At 37.6% G+C, this 15,431-nt stretch overlaps 1 protein-coding gene across 1 annotated transcript in view; it reads right to left on the bottom strand.

Annotated features, from left to right (window-relative positions):
• Window positions 1-15,431, bottom strand: part of itga1 (integrin, alpha 1) — a 60,578-nt gene that overhangs the window by 26,980 nt on the left and 18,167 nt on the right. Inside the window, exons 2-5 of the mRNA XM_026942659.3 lie at window positions 10,879-10,999; window positions 5,210-5,322; window positions 1,452-1,543; window positions 572-686 (exon numbers count right to left, since the gene is read on the bottom strand). Coding sequence (XP_026798460.3) covers window positions 572-686; window positions 1,452-1,543; window positions 5,210-5,322; window positions 10,879-10,999 — 441 coding nt within the window. The remainder of the gene's footprint in view (window positions 1-571; window positions 687-1,451; window positions 1,544-5,209; window positions 5,323-10,878; window positions 11,000-15,431) is intronic.

Below are 15,431 nucleotides of genomic sequence, written 5' to 3'. Positions count from 1 at the left end.
TGTAATCTGTATTCAGATTGAAATGTGAAGTGGGCATGGCCTAAACCGAAAGTTTTTTTTTGACGCTAGTTCCTCAAACTCAGCTACATCACTCGAGATGAAAAATAGTCTCAACTAGAGATAGGACTTTTTTTTTTTTTTTAAATCCCACTTGCCTTTTGTTTGTACCTGCTCATGGTACATGGTACATATATAGTATAATAGTACATCGTAAGTACATAGTAGTAGCTTAATTTAAAGTAGCATGATTTTTGGTAGTACAGTACTGATGTGGGACACAGAGACTCAGAGCCTGCTGATGTAAGTGCATTATCAGGGGAAGTGTCTGTGTATATCTGCATGTGTGTGTGTGTGTGTGTGTGTGTTTGAAATGAGGAGATGCTGTATTTAAGATGAGTCACAGGTTCCTGTGCATCTGAGACGTCAGCTCTTATAAACCGTGTCCTAAATTGGGCATGCAGGCCAGAGGGCAAGCCACAGTTTACATGCCTCGGAATGTGTTAATATACACACTTGCCACGTGTGCCTCAAGAGAGTGTGAGTGTGTGTGTGTGAGTATGTGTGTGTGCACCTTGGATGGTCGGGGCGATAGAGTTGAGCACCTGGAAGGAGGAGCTGACGTTGGAGCAGATGCCCGTGATGTACTGCTGATTTCCACACATGTAGCCGTACTGAGGACCGCACGCCTACAGGAATAATGACACTGATATTTAAAAGGCACATTTTTTTTCCACAGAAACACTCACTGTGTCATGACAGGGGACAAATCAGTAGCCTGGGAACCCTTCATGTCCAGACTATTAGCATTTTATTCATAGCTGCCCACTGGACAAGTAGCAGAAAAAGAAAATAAAAATACTCCTTGTTGATTTTCGTGAAACAAAAGTTTTCTTTTGTAGGCTTTTAGCTGTGTTTAAATAAAGTACAACATAAATTTTTACATTAATATATTTACATATTAAAATCTATTTCCTCTATTTCATGCTGACTGAATAAAGTGAGACAAATGAAAAAAAGGAATAAAAAACAAGGGAATAAGAAGGAAGAGCAAGGAAGAGAGAGAGAGAGAGAAAGTGCAAATAACATCTTTTTAGTGATGGAGACAGAAAGAGAGAGAAAGAGAGAGAGAGAGAGATGGAAAAAGAAAATGAGAGGTTCAAGAGACTCCTGAACCTTGTCTGTTATGGTCGCAGGAAAAAGTGTGTCAGTCTTTCATTCATAAATGAACGTTTTTTTTTTAAAGTTGGTCATTAATTCAAACTCAAGCTGGAGCACCGCAGAGACGCGGCGGCTTCCCAATTACAAACTCCCTGTGGAAAATGTGAGTAATATTTCAATAAAACTCCACAAACACCCAGCCTTAGGCTTTACTGAGACGGTCCACATGACCGAGGTTTGAGGACATTCTGAGGAAATTGGGGGGAATCATGAAGGACACATTGTCTCCATACCAGAAATCCGTTCCCATCCGGATTGGCCACCAGCGTCGTGCCCATGGTCATATTCTCTTTAACTTCGTGTATATTTGGGATTGTTGTGTGCGCTGGATAAATAAAAACAGACAGTGAGGTTATAAATGATTCTGTAAATGTTTGTAACAAGTTGTGTCTTGTAAAAGGCACACAATGCTGTAATGTCGTAGAAAGAACACACTAAACATACTGTAATATACTAATATTACACTGTACTAATACTATATGATGATATTTTGGTGGATTTTAAATGTCACACACCACTGTTTTGTAACACTCTACCTAATAGTTCAGCGCAGCATATTAATTCGTGACCACAAAAATAGCAACAGAGCATGAACACGAAAAAAAATGGCAACACATCAGCAATAAGCAGCAAATTACGCTTCAATGACACATATACACACACAAAAAAAAACCCAGCGCCCAATAACTGATGACTGGACTGTGACTTTGGAAGCTGACTGTTTGTGTATAGTTGTGTACTTACAGTCTAGACAGTATAAATTTAGGAGAACACTACATCTGTGGGGTTTTGTCCTTGCATTTGACATTCAAAGAAATGCCATGTCTAATAAGGCATAAGGCATAAAGCCATTCATTCACTCTTCAGGAACAGAAGACTCGTTGAGGCCAACAATAAGGGCAATATTGTTTCATAACACACACTGTAGCTGCTTTGTCAGTACACACGGACCAAAGTTCAGTGATAAACTAAAAAAAAAAAACCTTTTATAAAAAGAGCTTGAAGATGTTCATTTATGTAAAATCAAAGAAAAATGAATTTAAACAAAGTAGTGTGCAAAATTAATTTACACAAAAGCCTGAAAGAGGCTTATGATAATCATGGGTTCGAATTATTACTGCTCATACGGACAACACAGTGGTATAGTTATGTGTTTACATCCAAATATGGGGCGAAAATTTTTTTAAATATAATGTTTGCACACCCTCAAGACAAAATAAAGAAGTTAAAGAAATTTCTAGCAACAAGATATTTCGGCTCCGATTTACAAAGACGTAAATGACAGCTAAGCGAATACTAGAAAGCAGGGCTAGAATATGGTATGATATGATATGGTATGATATAATATGATATGTATGACGTGGTCTGTGGCAATTTCGGATCTTAAAGAGGCTCCTGGAGTAAAATTGAAACTGAAACTTAAGTGTAATGGCGATGCAGTGAGAAGAATCAAAAAAACTGTTCAAAACAGGAACGTTATATGAATGTAAAACAAAATTGTGTAGACATGAGTGTACTTTTTTCAAAAGCTGCCTATTTGGTTGATTTCTCACAGCTCCAGGGTTTCTGGTTCGATCCTGAGCTCGGGTTACTGTGGATGGGGTTTCCTAAGGATTCTCCTCGTGTCTAAATTGTTTCTAGATGTGAAAAAGTGTGTCAGTGTGTGTGTACAGTGCCTTGTGATGGACTGGTATCCCAAGGGTATATTCCTACCTCACACCTAGTGTTCCTGGGAGAGGCTTCGGATCCACCAAGATAAAGATAAAGCACCACCAAGATAAAGCAATTACTGAAGATGTTCCCAACTCTTCATACGACAATAAGGACTGTTAGCATATACAGTCATGTGAAAAAATTAGGACACCCCATGAAAGCCTGTGTTTTTTTTAACATAGGTAAACATATAGACTTTTGAGCTTCATTTTAACAATAGTGGGAGATTCAAGTAATATAACTAAACAAATACAACCAAAGAAAAGTCTTTTTAAAATGATCTGTAAAATGTAATTTAAAAAATAATCCAATTTCTTGTGAGGAAAAAGTAAGGACACCCCTACATTTATTTGTACTTAAAATGGCTAAAATTACCTACAGGTATATCACATCAGGTGCAAATTATTAGAACATCGTTACAGAGCATTTTGAAGGAGGCTTGCCTTATTTAAACCTCAGACATTTAGTTTGGTTTGCTCTTAATTGTTGAAGTGAGAGGTATCACCATGGTGAGATCCAAAGAGCTCTCTGAGGCTTTCAGAAAGAAGATTGTTGATGCTTATGAGTCTGGTAAGGGATATGAAAAGATCCCAAAATAATTTGTAATCAGCCATTCCACTGTCCGGAAAATCATTTACAAGTGGAGAACATTTAAAAACAACTGCCAACATGGCCAGGTCAGGCCGTCCATGCAAATTCACCCCAAGAGAAGAGCGCAAGATGCATAAAGAAGTCTCCAAAAACCCTAAAATATCATCACGGGACCTCCAGCAAGCTCTTGCTACAGTTGATGTCAAAGTGCATGAATCTACAACCAGAAAGAGACTGCACAACTTCAATTATCATGGGAGGTTGGCAAGGAGGAAATCTTTGCTGTCTAAGAAAAACATGAGGGCAAGACTGAAGTTTGCCAAAGTACACATAGACGAAGGCCAAGACTTCTGGAATAATGTGCTTTGGACAGATGAGTCTAAAATTGAATTATTTGGACACCATAACAGAGGGCATGTTCGGCGTAAACCAAATACAGCATTTCAGCAAAAGAACCTCATACCAACTGTGAAACATGGAGGAGGAAGTGTTATGGTGTTGGGGATGCTTTGCTGCAGCAGGACCTGGCCAGCTCACCATCATAGAATCCACTATGAATTCTACATTGTATCAGAAGGTGCTTGAGGAACATGTGAGACCATCTGTCAAAAAATTGAAGCTGAAGCGGAGCCGGACCTTGCAACATGACAATAACCCAAAACACACCAGTAAATCCACCAAGGACTGGCTGAAAGGTAAAAAATTTCTGGAAAGTTCTGGAATGGCCAAGTCAAAACCCAGATCTAAATCCTATTGAGATCCTGTGGGGTGACTTGAAATGGACTGTGCATGCAAGAAACCCCTCAACCATCACACAGCTGGAAGAGTTCTGCATTGAGGAGTGGGGGAAACTTTCTCCCAGTCAATGTCAGAAACTGGTAGATGGCTACAAGAAACGTCTCACCGAGGTTCAGCCAATGAGGGAAACACTAGCTATTAGGGCATAGGGTGTCCTAACTTTTTCCTCAGTTGAAAAACTCATTTTTGTTGATTTCTTTTGTTTAATAAGTGAAAACAAAGTCATTTTTTGTTGTTTACATGCAATTACATCACTTTCATCTACAGGTACAAATTAAAACAAGATCAGAAATTGACATGTTGACATTTCTTAATAAAGAACTGAATATTTAATGGGGTGTCCTAATTTTTTCACATGACTGTATGCATATATATATGTATGTGTATGCATATATGTATGTATGTGTATGTATGTATGTATGTATATATATATATATATATATATATATATATATATATATATATATATATATATATATATATATATACATACATGTTCATTTTTTGGATTGTTGCAAAATACACATACATTTTAGGTTTTTTTTTTTACAGTTTGTAGGCTAAATAAACTGTAAAATAGAGACTAAAAAAACAAGGGGATGCAACATTTTGCACTGAAGTATACTCACTTTTTTGTCGACAATATCAAAAAGTGTCAATTTAAATAATTTCTTTTAATTTTCATGCACAAAACAGCATGCTATGTTCATATTATGTGAAATAATGTGCTATGTTCTCTCCATAGACAAACTGCAGTAGGTGGTATTTGGTTTTATGATGAAAGTATTGCTAAAGTCATTTTGCGGCACTGAATTTAATGTTTTGCACAAAAACGACCACGGCACAAATACACACGCAGGAAAGAATCCACTGTAAAGCCAGTTCTCACCAGGCAGGTCTAATTTTATACAGCTGGAAGAACTGCCGTGACCCACAGGGCATTTGTAGACGTCTCCGGTCCGCTGGGCTGGCTGTCCCTTCAGAGGAGAACCAATCAGAACCCTTTCGAGAGAAAGACAGAGGCAAAAATGGGGTCAAATTCAAACTTTGGAGCCTGGGGGAATTATGGGAAAGCAGAAGAGCACTCAAACTCCACTCAGACAAAGTAAAGCTAATTGATTTTCTGTTTTTCCTGTAGAGAATGTAAGCAAAGGGAGTACAGATGGATGTGTGTTACGTTTCAGAAGCAGTGTGTGCTTGTGGATGGAAAAGAGATCATTGTCATGTAAACCCACATTTTCATGGGTCATGGTTCATCGATGATGATTTGAAGTTGTAAGTATGTTGCAGACAAACACTGTCTATAGTTCATGGGTTGCTCCTACACGTGGGTCAAAAAGTCTGGGTCAAACACAAACACTAAAAAAAACCACAACAATATTCGCTCGTTCTGTATTAAATCCAAAGCTCTTATTGAGATGTCTCTTAGAAAAAAATGTTCACATACAAATTATTTACAGCATCTTATACATGATTAATATCAACATTCTGTCATAAGCACACAGAGTACATGTATATCAACGAATCAAACTTTCAATCCACTATGCTATTGGAACAAGCTCCTTTAAAGTCCCTCTAAACGTATGCTTCCTTATTCAGTCCGCATTTTCTATCCCTTACTTTTTCTGGCTTAAAGGCAAGTGCTTGTGTTTGAAGTTTTAGACACTATTGAAAAAACCCCATCTCAGATGCTGCTACTCAAGAAAAATCTGGCAACCTCAGAGACATAATCTACACACAGGTAATTCTGAATGAAGCACTCTGAAAATCAGCTTAAGCAGGTGTGTAACCCGATTCTGAACCGACTCAGTCGCCAACTCAGTTTGCCAGTGAAACCTATTGCATTTCAGTGTTACTGCTTTCCAAATAGGGGGGTTATGGTGGTCTAGTAGCTAGCATTGTTGCCTTGCACCAACAGGGTTGGGGGTTCGATTCCTGCCTCTGTCCTGCGTGTGAGGAGTTTGCATGTTCTCCCCGTGTTTCGAGGGTTTCCTCCAGGTACTCCAGGTTTTCCTCCCCCAGTCCAAAGACATGAGCTGTAGGCTGACTGGCATCTCTAAATTGTCTGTAGTGAATGTGTGTGTGTGTGTGATTGTGCCCTGTGATGGTCCCCCAAGTTCCCTGGGATAGGCTCCCTGCAACCCTGTGTAGGATAAGCAGTACAGAAAATGGATGGATGGATATTTTCCAAATATTCTTCTCTAAAATGCATTCATCTTAGTATAAACTATAAACTAGTATAATTTGAAAAAATATGCGATCTGAATATTTAGACAACTTTTAGTTTCAGATGATGATTTCTCACACATTAAACACTAGTCTTGTATCAGTGCATAAGTTATGTTACACTTAATACATAAGTATAAAATATTAGCTTCTGAAAACTGGTAGTAGAGTAACACTTTAGCTAAAATGAAAACAATTAAAGTTTAAATTAAATTAAAATCTTTCTGAGCATCACAAGCATCTCATGGTGTAAGGCTACAAATACCCTTCGAGCTGTTGCCTTAATTTAAGGCTGTACATCAAACAAGTCGAGTAATTAGCATTCCAGCACACTAATGAGGCGTGACGAAGCACCGTGGACAGAACAGCAGGAACACACACTCAACATCCTGTTTATGGCTCAGTGTGCCCTTAATCTTAAACTGATCGGAGCGTAAAGTATTCAGAGGGATGAATCTAAATATAATCATCCCACTCATTTCTAACTCAATTTACTCACTGATGCATAAGCAGGAAGTGAAGTGTGTGTCATGTTCTTTTATTAACAATATTCATTATCCGTATCCGTGTCATTCCCTGCTGCATTCAGTCAACTTGCACTCATTTTTATGGACTTTTACAGACAGGTGAGGTCAGTGTATGGAGTTCTCAGCATTAAGAAGGGCCATGTCCATGTAAATATCAAACGAAAATGTAGTAACCTGAATAATACATCAAATGGACAAATTACAGCAAAGGAATTTTGCATACAGGGGCCTCATCTCATTAGCAGGATTGTAAGTGTTTAAATGAATGTACATGTGGTACTCTCAAAATTAAGAGGACTTACGTATCAGAAAGTACAGACTTAACTATCAGAAAGTACAATGAGCAAACATGAAGGTGACGGAGAGAGAAAGTAGGACAGTGTTAGTGATGGAGGTAATAATAAATAAATGAAGGCTGACTGCCAAAAAAATAAGTAAGATTAACTCAACATCCTTTTTTTTTTTTACAAGCAAGCTGTTAGAGGAGTTGGCACTCGCTCTGATGCATAACATTATTAATTTAGCTTTCTCAGTAAAATCGTTCTTTTGCCATAAGCTGCTTTATTTTTCATCCAAACTATATTGTTATCTGGGAGTATATATATATTACTGTGCAACAACAACAAAAAAAACCCCTAAAGTGGTCAAATAAAAGTGTTTTCTGCATTGGTGCATTTCTGCAGATTATTTTGCATGTTGTTAAAGAAAGTAAGATATTAGGTAGCAGACCACTTTTCAGAACCCAGTAAATCCAATTTTGTAGAATTGTGGAAACATCTCTAACAGGCTTGGAAACACTGGATGACCATGTACCTGAGAGTGAGAACTAAGACAAATTTTATATATTCAGCATGTCTGAGTTTTTTGCACTGTACTTTATGTACTCCAAGGTAACAAAACAGTTGTTATATATATATAAAACGCAGTTTCTGGCAAAATAGCATTTTTTAAAGGCAATCTAAAGAACCTTCCCCCATTTTTTCACTAATTCCCTAAATTAGTCTTGACCAATTCCCACCCACCCATGCGCCAGCTCTCCCCTATCATACGACAGAGGGTGATTCTTTCCGAAGTGCTGCTCATGCTGCGTTACAGAGCACCATAACACTCTCGGAAAAAAGCGCTATCAACCCTCTTCCACATACATGAACTAACAGACACCTGTGATTGGCTAGTATCGCTGTGATTGACAGGGGAGACAGACAACCTGAAGTTTTAAACTCAACCTGAAATCAAATCTGACTTTTTTTGGGCACACTGTACCTGATTTATCTGTTCTAATCACTTAAAAGACAAAATTACTTTTGCTTTAATCTAAAATGAATAATCAACCAAACAAACACATGCAGGTGGATAAAACCGAAGTTCCGCCAACCCAGATATGTGGTTTCAATCAAGAAACTTGTCAGATTGTGGAAGAACAATGTGTTCGAATTCCTGTAGCATGCTGTCTTTAAAGGTAAACGGTGGTCACACTAAAATTTGATTTATTTTTTAATGTTTATTGGTCTTTATAGTAAACATTTGAATATTTAGAAATGTTTAATTTTATTACATGCGCCTAAGACTTTTGCACATAAAATACAGTAATAATATGATTGTTGTTTTTGAGTCTATATAATTCAACAATCGGGTGATGAGTTAGAAAGCAGCCGACCTCCGCTGTTTTTTTTTTTTTTGCAGTTCCCCAAAGTGGCTAGTTAAAATGTCATTTTTTGAAGCCTAACAGGCTTAGGTGGACTGGGGACATTATTCGGATGACATAACAAATACATAAAATATGTTTTCACTGATTTGTGATTATTTAATGAGACCTTTGGGTGACATAACTCCAATGTACACTGCTCAGGAAAAATAACTGGCCAGAAGGGCCCTATTATTATTTTATTATTATTTTGGAGGAAAGAGATTACAGTCTAGTCTATCTCTGTGATTGATGGCTTTAGTTATTTATATCAGAGTTGATACATGACAATACAAAACAGTTCTTGGTGGTAAACTCAGACTCTAGGATTCAACTGTAGGAGTGTACAGATGTGTATAGGATAATAAAGAAAAGTTATTGCAGTCTGTTAAGGTCAGCAATGGACATCTGCACAAAAATATAGTGATGCATAACAAAGACATTTGGTGCATATTAAGATCCTGATATATTTATGCATATTTATATTACAGAATTTCTCATTTTATCTGTGTGAGATCTCTGTTTTATGCCCTTTTGGGATTTTCCTGGAAACCTCATTTAGAGTTACATGTGTGTGTGTGTGTGTGTGTGTCTCCTGAGGAAAATGACACCATTTACTGCAGCATAAAACTCACAACACGCTCCTCAGTCCTTTACAAGACGGGACACACATCACTGACACTTTTACAGGTGGCACTGTATGAGACTCTAAAAGTCTGTTTCACTTATAAAAGAAAATAGAAGTGTGTGACAGTAAAAGTGTTTAAGACGCGATTCATTCAGAAGAGCATGCGCTAACATCACTTTTAATGGGTTCTGGGTGCTTGCTTGGGTGAGAGTTGAAGTTTTCACTTCAGGAAATGGAAAAGGGTTTTCTGATGTTTAACAGATGGCTCAGTCCCAAACGGATGGGACTCAAACGAAAAGAAGTCGAGAAGAGAGCAGAAAGTTTAACAAGGCTAAGCTAGAAGTGCTGCTGGAGATGAACAAATCGAGATGTGATGTTTGCTAGACATTAAAATGATCTATCACATAGTGAAATAATAATAAAATAACAATATTCCAACAGGGCAGGATTTCCCATTTACATAAACTAAATTGTTCCGTTTTTTTTATTTAATGTTTTTAATTGTGAAAGACAAATCGCAAGTCAGTAGGCACTGCAACTCTGACGTTTGCATGCCTTTTCTTCACAGCTTTTAAAAAAAGTATTTATACTAATATTGTTGATTGTAAATTTAATTTCAAATCACAGGTTTATATTAACGCACTTGTTCAAATATCATCTCTATGGCAACAACAACCTTAAATGTCAACAATTACCTAAAATGGCTGATATTTTACATAACCATAGTCTAATAAATATATTTTTAAAAAATGTGCTCTTATTTAACAAAGATTTGTTGATACGATGAAGCGTTCTTAGTGAGTGTTTTTGGAAGGAGTCTCCAGTGTCAGCACTTTGTAACAGTCTGAGGTAAAGTTTTCCTTTGGACTGTGTGTTTCTTGTTAAAAGAGAAAACAAAAGGGGAGCTGGTGAAGGAATGACTGTTTATAGCTGCTATAATGTTTTGCAAATGTTCCACAAAAGAAAATGCACCTATAAACAGATAAAAAATACAACAGGTCTTTAATTACTAAAAGATTGTCATTGGTAGCAAATTTCTGTGGTATAAGAGGATTAAACACTTCAGGATGTGCTGTTATTGGGGAAAAAAATCATCTTTGGTGTGGTAACTGTAACTACGCTTTATGACACTGTCATGTCATTGATTATTTTCTTACAACAGCACAATCCCAAGTGTTTTATTTCTTACTTAATACAGATGCTCTGACTAACCATGGGAATCTGTGATCTATGCTAATGATCTATGATTTATGCTAATGATTTTACCAAAGCTAATTATGTTGTGTTAGATGCTAGTTAGTGGTAGTGCAACCACACAGCCTCTATAGCCGTGATCTACACCTGATATCCCACCAACGCTATATTTTTTCTGGACCAAGTCGTTAAACCAGAGACAGCGCTAGCCATTTGTGCGGTGTCTTTGCTGTAGGCCAGTGTGGAACACTGCAGCATGTATGGAGTAAGTGTGTGTATCAGATATGTGTGTAGCTCACCATTTGCCCTCGCTGTTGTTGAACTGCTGCACGGTGTAACCGAACATGTCTTCTATCGGCCCGCTGAACGACATCCCGTTCTTCTCGTCCACGTTAAAGGACAACAAACACGACGGCAGCACTGCAGCGGGAGAAAAAAAAAATCAAACACAAACGCATCAAATAATCACTTCGTATACTAGGCATGTGTTTGTATTCCATTTGAACATTACATTAATTGCTTGACTGACAGTGAAACACTCAGCTGCGAAATTATTGGCACCCTTGGTGAAGGTCTGTAAGAAATATATCCAGGATTCCTTGGTTTGAGTCTGAGCTCGATGTCAATGGGTCAATGCGTGTTTCCTCCAGGACCTCTGGTTTATTTTCACCTCCCATAAACATGATGAAAAGTAGATTAATTGGCAACTCTAAATTGCCCCAAGTGTGAATGTGTGTGTGTGTGTGTGTGTGTGTGTATATGGCTCCCGTGATGGACTGGCATCTCATCCAAGGTGTGTTCCTGGAATAGACTCTGGATCCAGCGCCATCCTGACCAGGATAAAGTGGTTACCAAAGATGAACCATGAAGGTTTTCAACAAAATATTTTGTTGAATATACAGGATATATATTTCATTTTTACTGATTTGTCTCATATTTCCAGTAGAAGATTAAGATAATTAACCATAAAGACATTTTTCTCATAACCTGTTTTTAAAACCCATCTTCAGTAAGGGTGCCAATAATTCTGGAGCTGACTGAAATAGTAGAGAGTCAATATTAGTGTCCAATTTCATTTCTTTCATTTTTTTCCTCCAGATTTTGGACTCAGTACTGGCTATAACACTTTTGCATATCTGCATTATTTTGCTCAACATTAAATTCATGATTATTTATCACAATTCTTCAACCAAGTTAGTATCGTTACACTTCCAAATCAATAGAAAACTGTCTTTCTTTACATGCATTATTATTATTATTATTATTATTATTATTATTATTATTATATTATAGATGATTAATTGTGCAGCAACAATAAACAACAACAACAAAAAACCTCAAATGGTGTTCAGTAACTAAAAGAAGTGAGAAACTTCCAGAGAACGGAAAACAATTTCTCCATTTTACCCCAACTATGTGTGGGAGTAAAACATCCACATGGGTGCCAGAAGTATTTCATAAATCAATGTTAAAAAGCCTTGGATTGGGTCAGTCTCTTTATTTCTACAGACAACGGCGTCTCTGAGTGTCGCATATGACCAGGACAGTAAACTACAGGCTTTAAATGGCTCATTGTGACGAGACCACAGAGAGGCTCTTCATCCAGCACATGAAACTGCATTCCCTTCATAACTCACTCACTTTCTCGGTATCTGAAGCAGTGATGACGATTAACAAGCCTTCTCAAGACGAGTTTAAACACGGAGTGCAAATGTTCATAGTCTGTATTTTTGCCTATGGATAATAGTGAGTGTTTCAGTGCACACAGTACACGTGAGTCAGAGTGGAAACTCGAAAGTGTCGTTATTCAAACTCGAACTCTTTCACACAGCACTGCTCATTATTAAAGTTGTGTGTGTGAGAGCGCGGTGTGCATGTGCATGTGTGTGTGTGAAAGAGAGAGTGAGACTAAGTGAGTGAGAGAGAGAGAGAGAAAGACAGAAGGGCATTTTGTGAGGCCCACATGCAATCAGCGGAAGTTAAGATTATCCATATGGGCTTCCAGATCCTCTGTGTGTGTGTGTATGTGTGTGTGTGTGTGTGTTTGTAATGTTTGGAGCAGTGAAAGTGCTGACCATATGCATGCAACAGAAACAGAGGAAAGTAAAAAAAAAGACAAGAAATCAAAAGAAAAGGTAGCGGTTGAAGAAGATGAAGGAAAAAAAACAACATAAAATAAGACAGACAGGGAGAGTATATAATGAGATAACACAATAATAATGCAGTAGAAGAAGAAAAAAGAGATTAAGATGATGAAGATGAAAAGAAAATGAAGAAAAAGAAACGATAAAGATGTAGAAGAAAATAAAGATGGAATAAGGACAAAGAAAAAGAGAAGATGAAGATAAAGATGAGGAATTGATCACGAAAATTAAGAAAAAGAGAAGATGAAGATAAAGATGAGGAAGTGATCACGAAAATTAAGAAAAAGAGAAGATGAAGATCAAAATAAAGTTCAAACCATGGATGAAGAAAAGGAGAAGATGAGGATAAAGATGATAAAGAAGATGAAAAAGAAGATGAACAGAAGAGAAGATCAAGATAAAGTTCAAACCATGGACGAAGAAAAAGAGGAGATGAGGGTAAAGATAGCAAAGAAGATGAACAGAAGAGAAGATGAAGATAAATATAAAGTTCAAACCATGGATGAAAAAAAGAGAAGATGAGGGCAAAGATGACAAGGAAGATGAACAGAAGAGAAGATGAAGACAAAGATGAAGAAGATGAAAAAGAAGATGAAGATGAACATGAAGAAGTTCAAAAAAAAAGATGAATAAAAGAGAAGACGAAGATAAAGATGATGACGATGGTGAGCAAGAAGATTAAAAAAAGAGAAGATGAACAGGATGAAGAAGAAAAAGAAAACAAAGAAGACAAACAGGAAGCAAACGAAGACCTTCACTTCCTGTGCACTGAATGCACGAGGCTGACGTAACTAATGTGTTAGGTGCAGACTGTCTCTCTGAAGAGCTTTTCTGTAAAAAAATTCAGCTTCCTGTCATATTTCTGCTTTCCAACTTTGGGAGGCGGAGCCAAGGGAGCAGAATAATACCAAAAAGAGCTAAGGAAGTAAGTGATACCTGCTGTTCAAAATGGCTGCCCCATATCGTCACAGTGGTCGCTGAAATTTTGTTCACGTTTATAGATGACTATAAGACGACCCATGACTCCAGTCTCAATTTCGTTAAATGAAATTAATAAGAAGAAATTTAGTCGACAGAACAGATGGAACGGATCAGCGATTATTTCTCCGCTGAGGTGAGCGTGAACCGGATTTCAGTGGACTCGGAACGAAAACGGAAATGCTAGAACTTCACTTTTGAATGAGGTAAACGCAAAAGAGAAACATATTTCAGTTTTCAGAACTATTTATAGACGAATGTCAAAATTTGACCATATGAAGTGTTTTCTACATCAGTGTGATGTCACTGAAGAAGAGGGTGTAGCTTGAGGCAGAAATGTACGTAAGACCAGACTTCCATTACACGTTAGCTACATCAGCTTATCGACATTTAAGCTTAGATGAGGGGTGTGTGTGTGCGTGTGCGAGTGTGTGTGTGTGTGTGTTTCTATGGGTGAGCTTTAAGACCAAGATAGACAGAGTGCATTTCCTCGGTAATATCTCCTTATAACAGAAACATAAACAGCCAGAGGCAGACACCCAGACAACACACACACACACACACACACACATTCATCTCCTCTTAATGAAGTGTTCAGTTATAAGAGGCTTGGTGGGAGTATGTGAGCCGTACAGTAGATATGCAGAGCTCCTGCAGAATACAAACACACATTTCACACACACTTTTCAGTTAAACTATGAACTAATTACTTCTGTAATTACTAATCACACACACACACACACACGGATGTATTTCTGTCTCACACCTAGTGTTTGTGGGCCCGGATCCACTATAACTCTGACCAGGATGCAGCTGTACTGATAAAAACTATGACATATCATTCTTTAATAAATAAACATGTAAAATATAATTGCATATATAAATATAAAATTATTTCCTGGTCGCAGAGTCAGAATTTTAGCTTCAAGGAAGACCATTATTTTAACGTTTTAGCTGGATCTACGAAGGCTTGGTTGGAAAACGTTCCAAAAAATAAATAGATTCCTGCAATATAAAAACAAAAATCTGTTTTAATAATGATTTGAGTCATGTTATTAGAATGCTGTGTGAGCTGGAAAAAAACTAGTCTACAAGTCACTGTCTATAAATGCTAAAAAGCTCTGAGAACACCAAGAAACCCGGACACACTGAACATGTTTTTTTAAAAAGTTCCTAGAAAAAAATTGTGCTAGCCTTAAAAGGTTACCAGGGTCTCAGAGTTCAAAGTCAGTATCAGGTGTTAGTCATTAGCATACAACAATTAACACTGCGGGTTAGGAGCGTACATGCGTTACCGTTTGAGTGAAATACGGTACATACTGAATTATTTATGGAAACAATGAAAAAGAAACCCCTAACCCAAACAAAACCTATCAGTTTATTTTTGCCCTGATTCATGATAATCAATCCTCATCCAAAGAGGAACTGCGGAGTGAAGTGCTGGAACGACAGCCAGGTAACTCGAACCCTCTCCGACTCCATTACAATGCACACACACACACGGGGAAGATAAACCCACTCATTTAGCTGATTCAAGATGGCTGCCGGCCAACAAGTGCTTTAGCATTGATCAGAAAAATGGAAAGGATGTCCAGTCGGCCTGAACATCAGCGTCTGGTTAATAGTTGCTTTGGATAAAAGGATCTGATCAAACGTTATATTCAGAGGAGAATCCATTTTCAGAAAAGAGCAGAGTCAGACGCAACAGAAACAAGCAGGAAAGTTTAATG

This window comes from Pangasianodon hypophthalmus, chromosome 17 (genome assembly GCF_027358585.1).
Source record: "Pangasianodon hypophthalmus isolate fPanHyp1 chromosome 17, fPanHyp1.pri, whole genome shotgun sequence".
NCBI classification, from domain to species: domain Eukaryota; kingdom Metazoa; phylum Chordata; class Actinopteri; order Siluriformes; family Pangasiidae; genus Pangasianodon; species Pangasianodon hypophthalmus.
The sequence above is the reverse complement of the archived record's forward strand: the minus strand, read 5'-3'. Positions and strand labels throughout refer to the sequence as shown.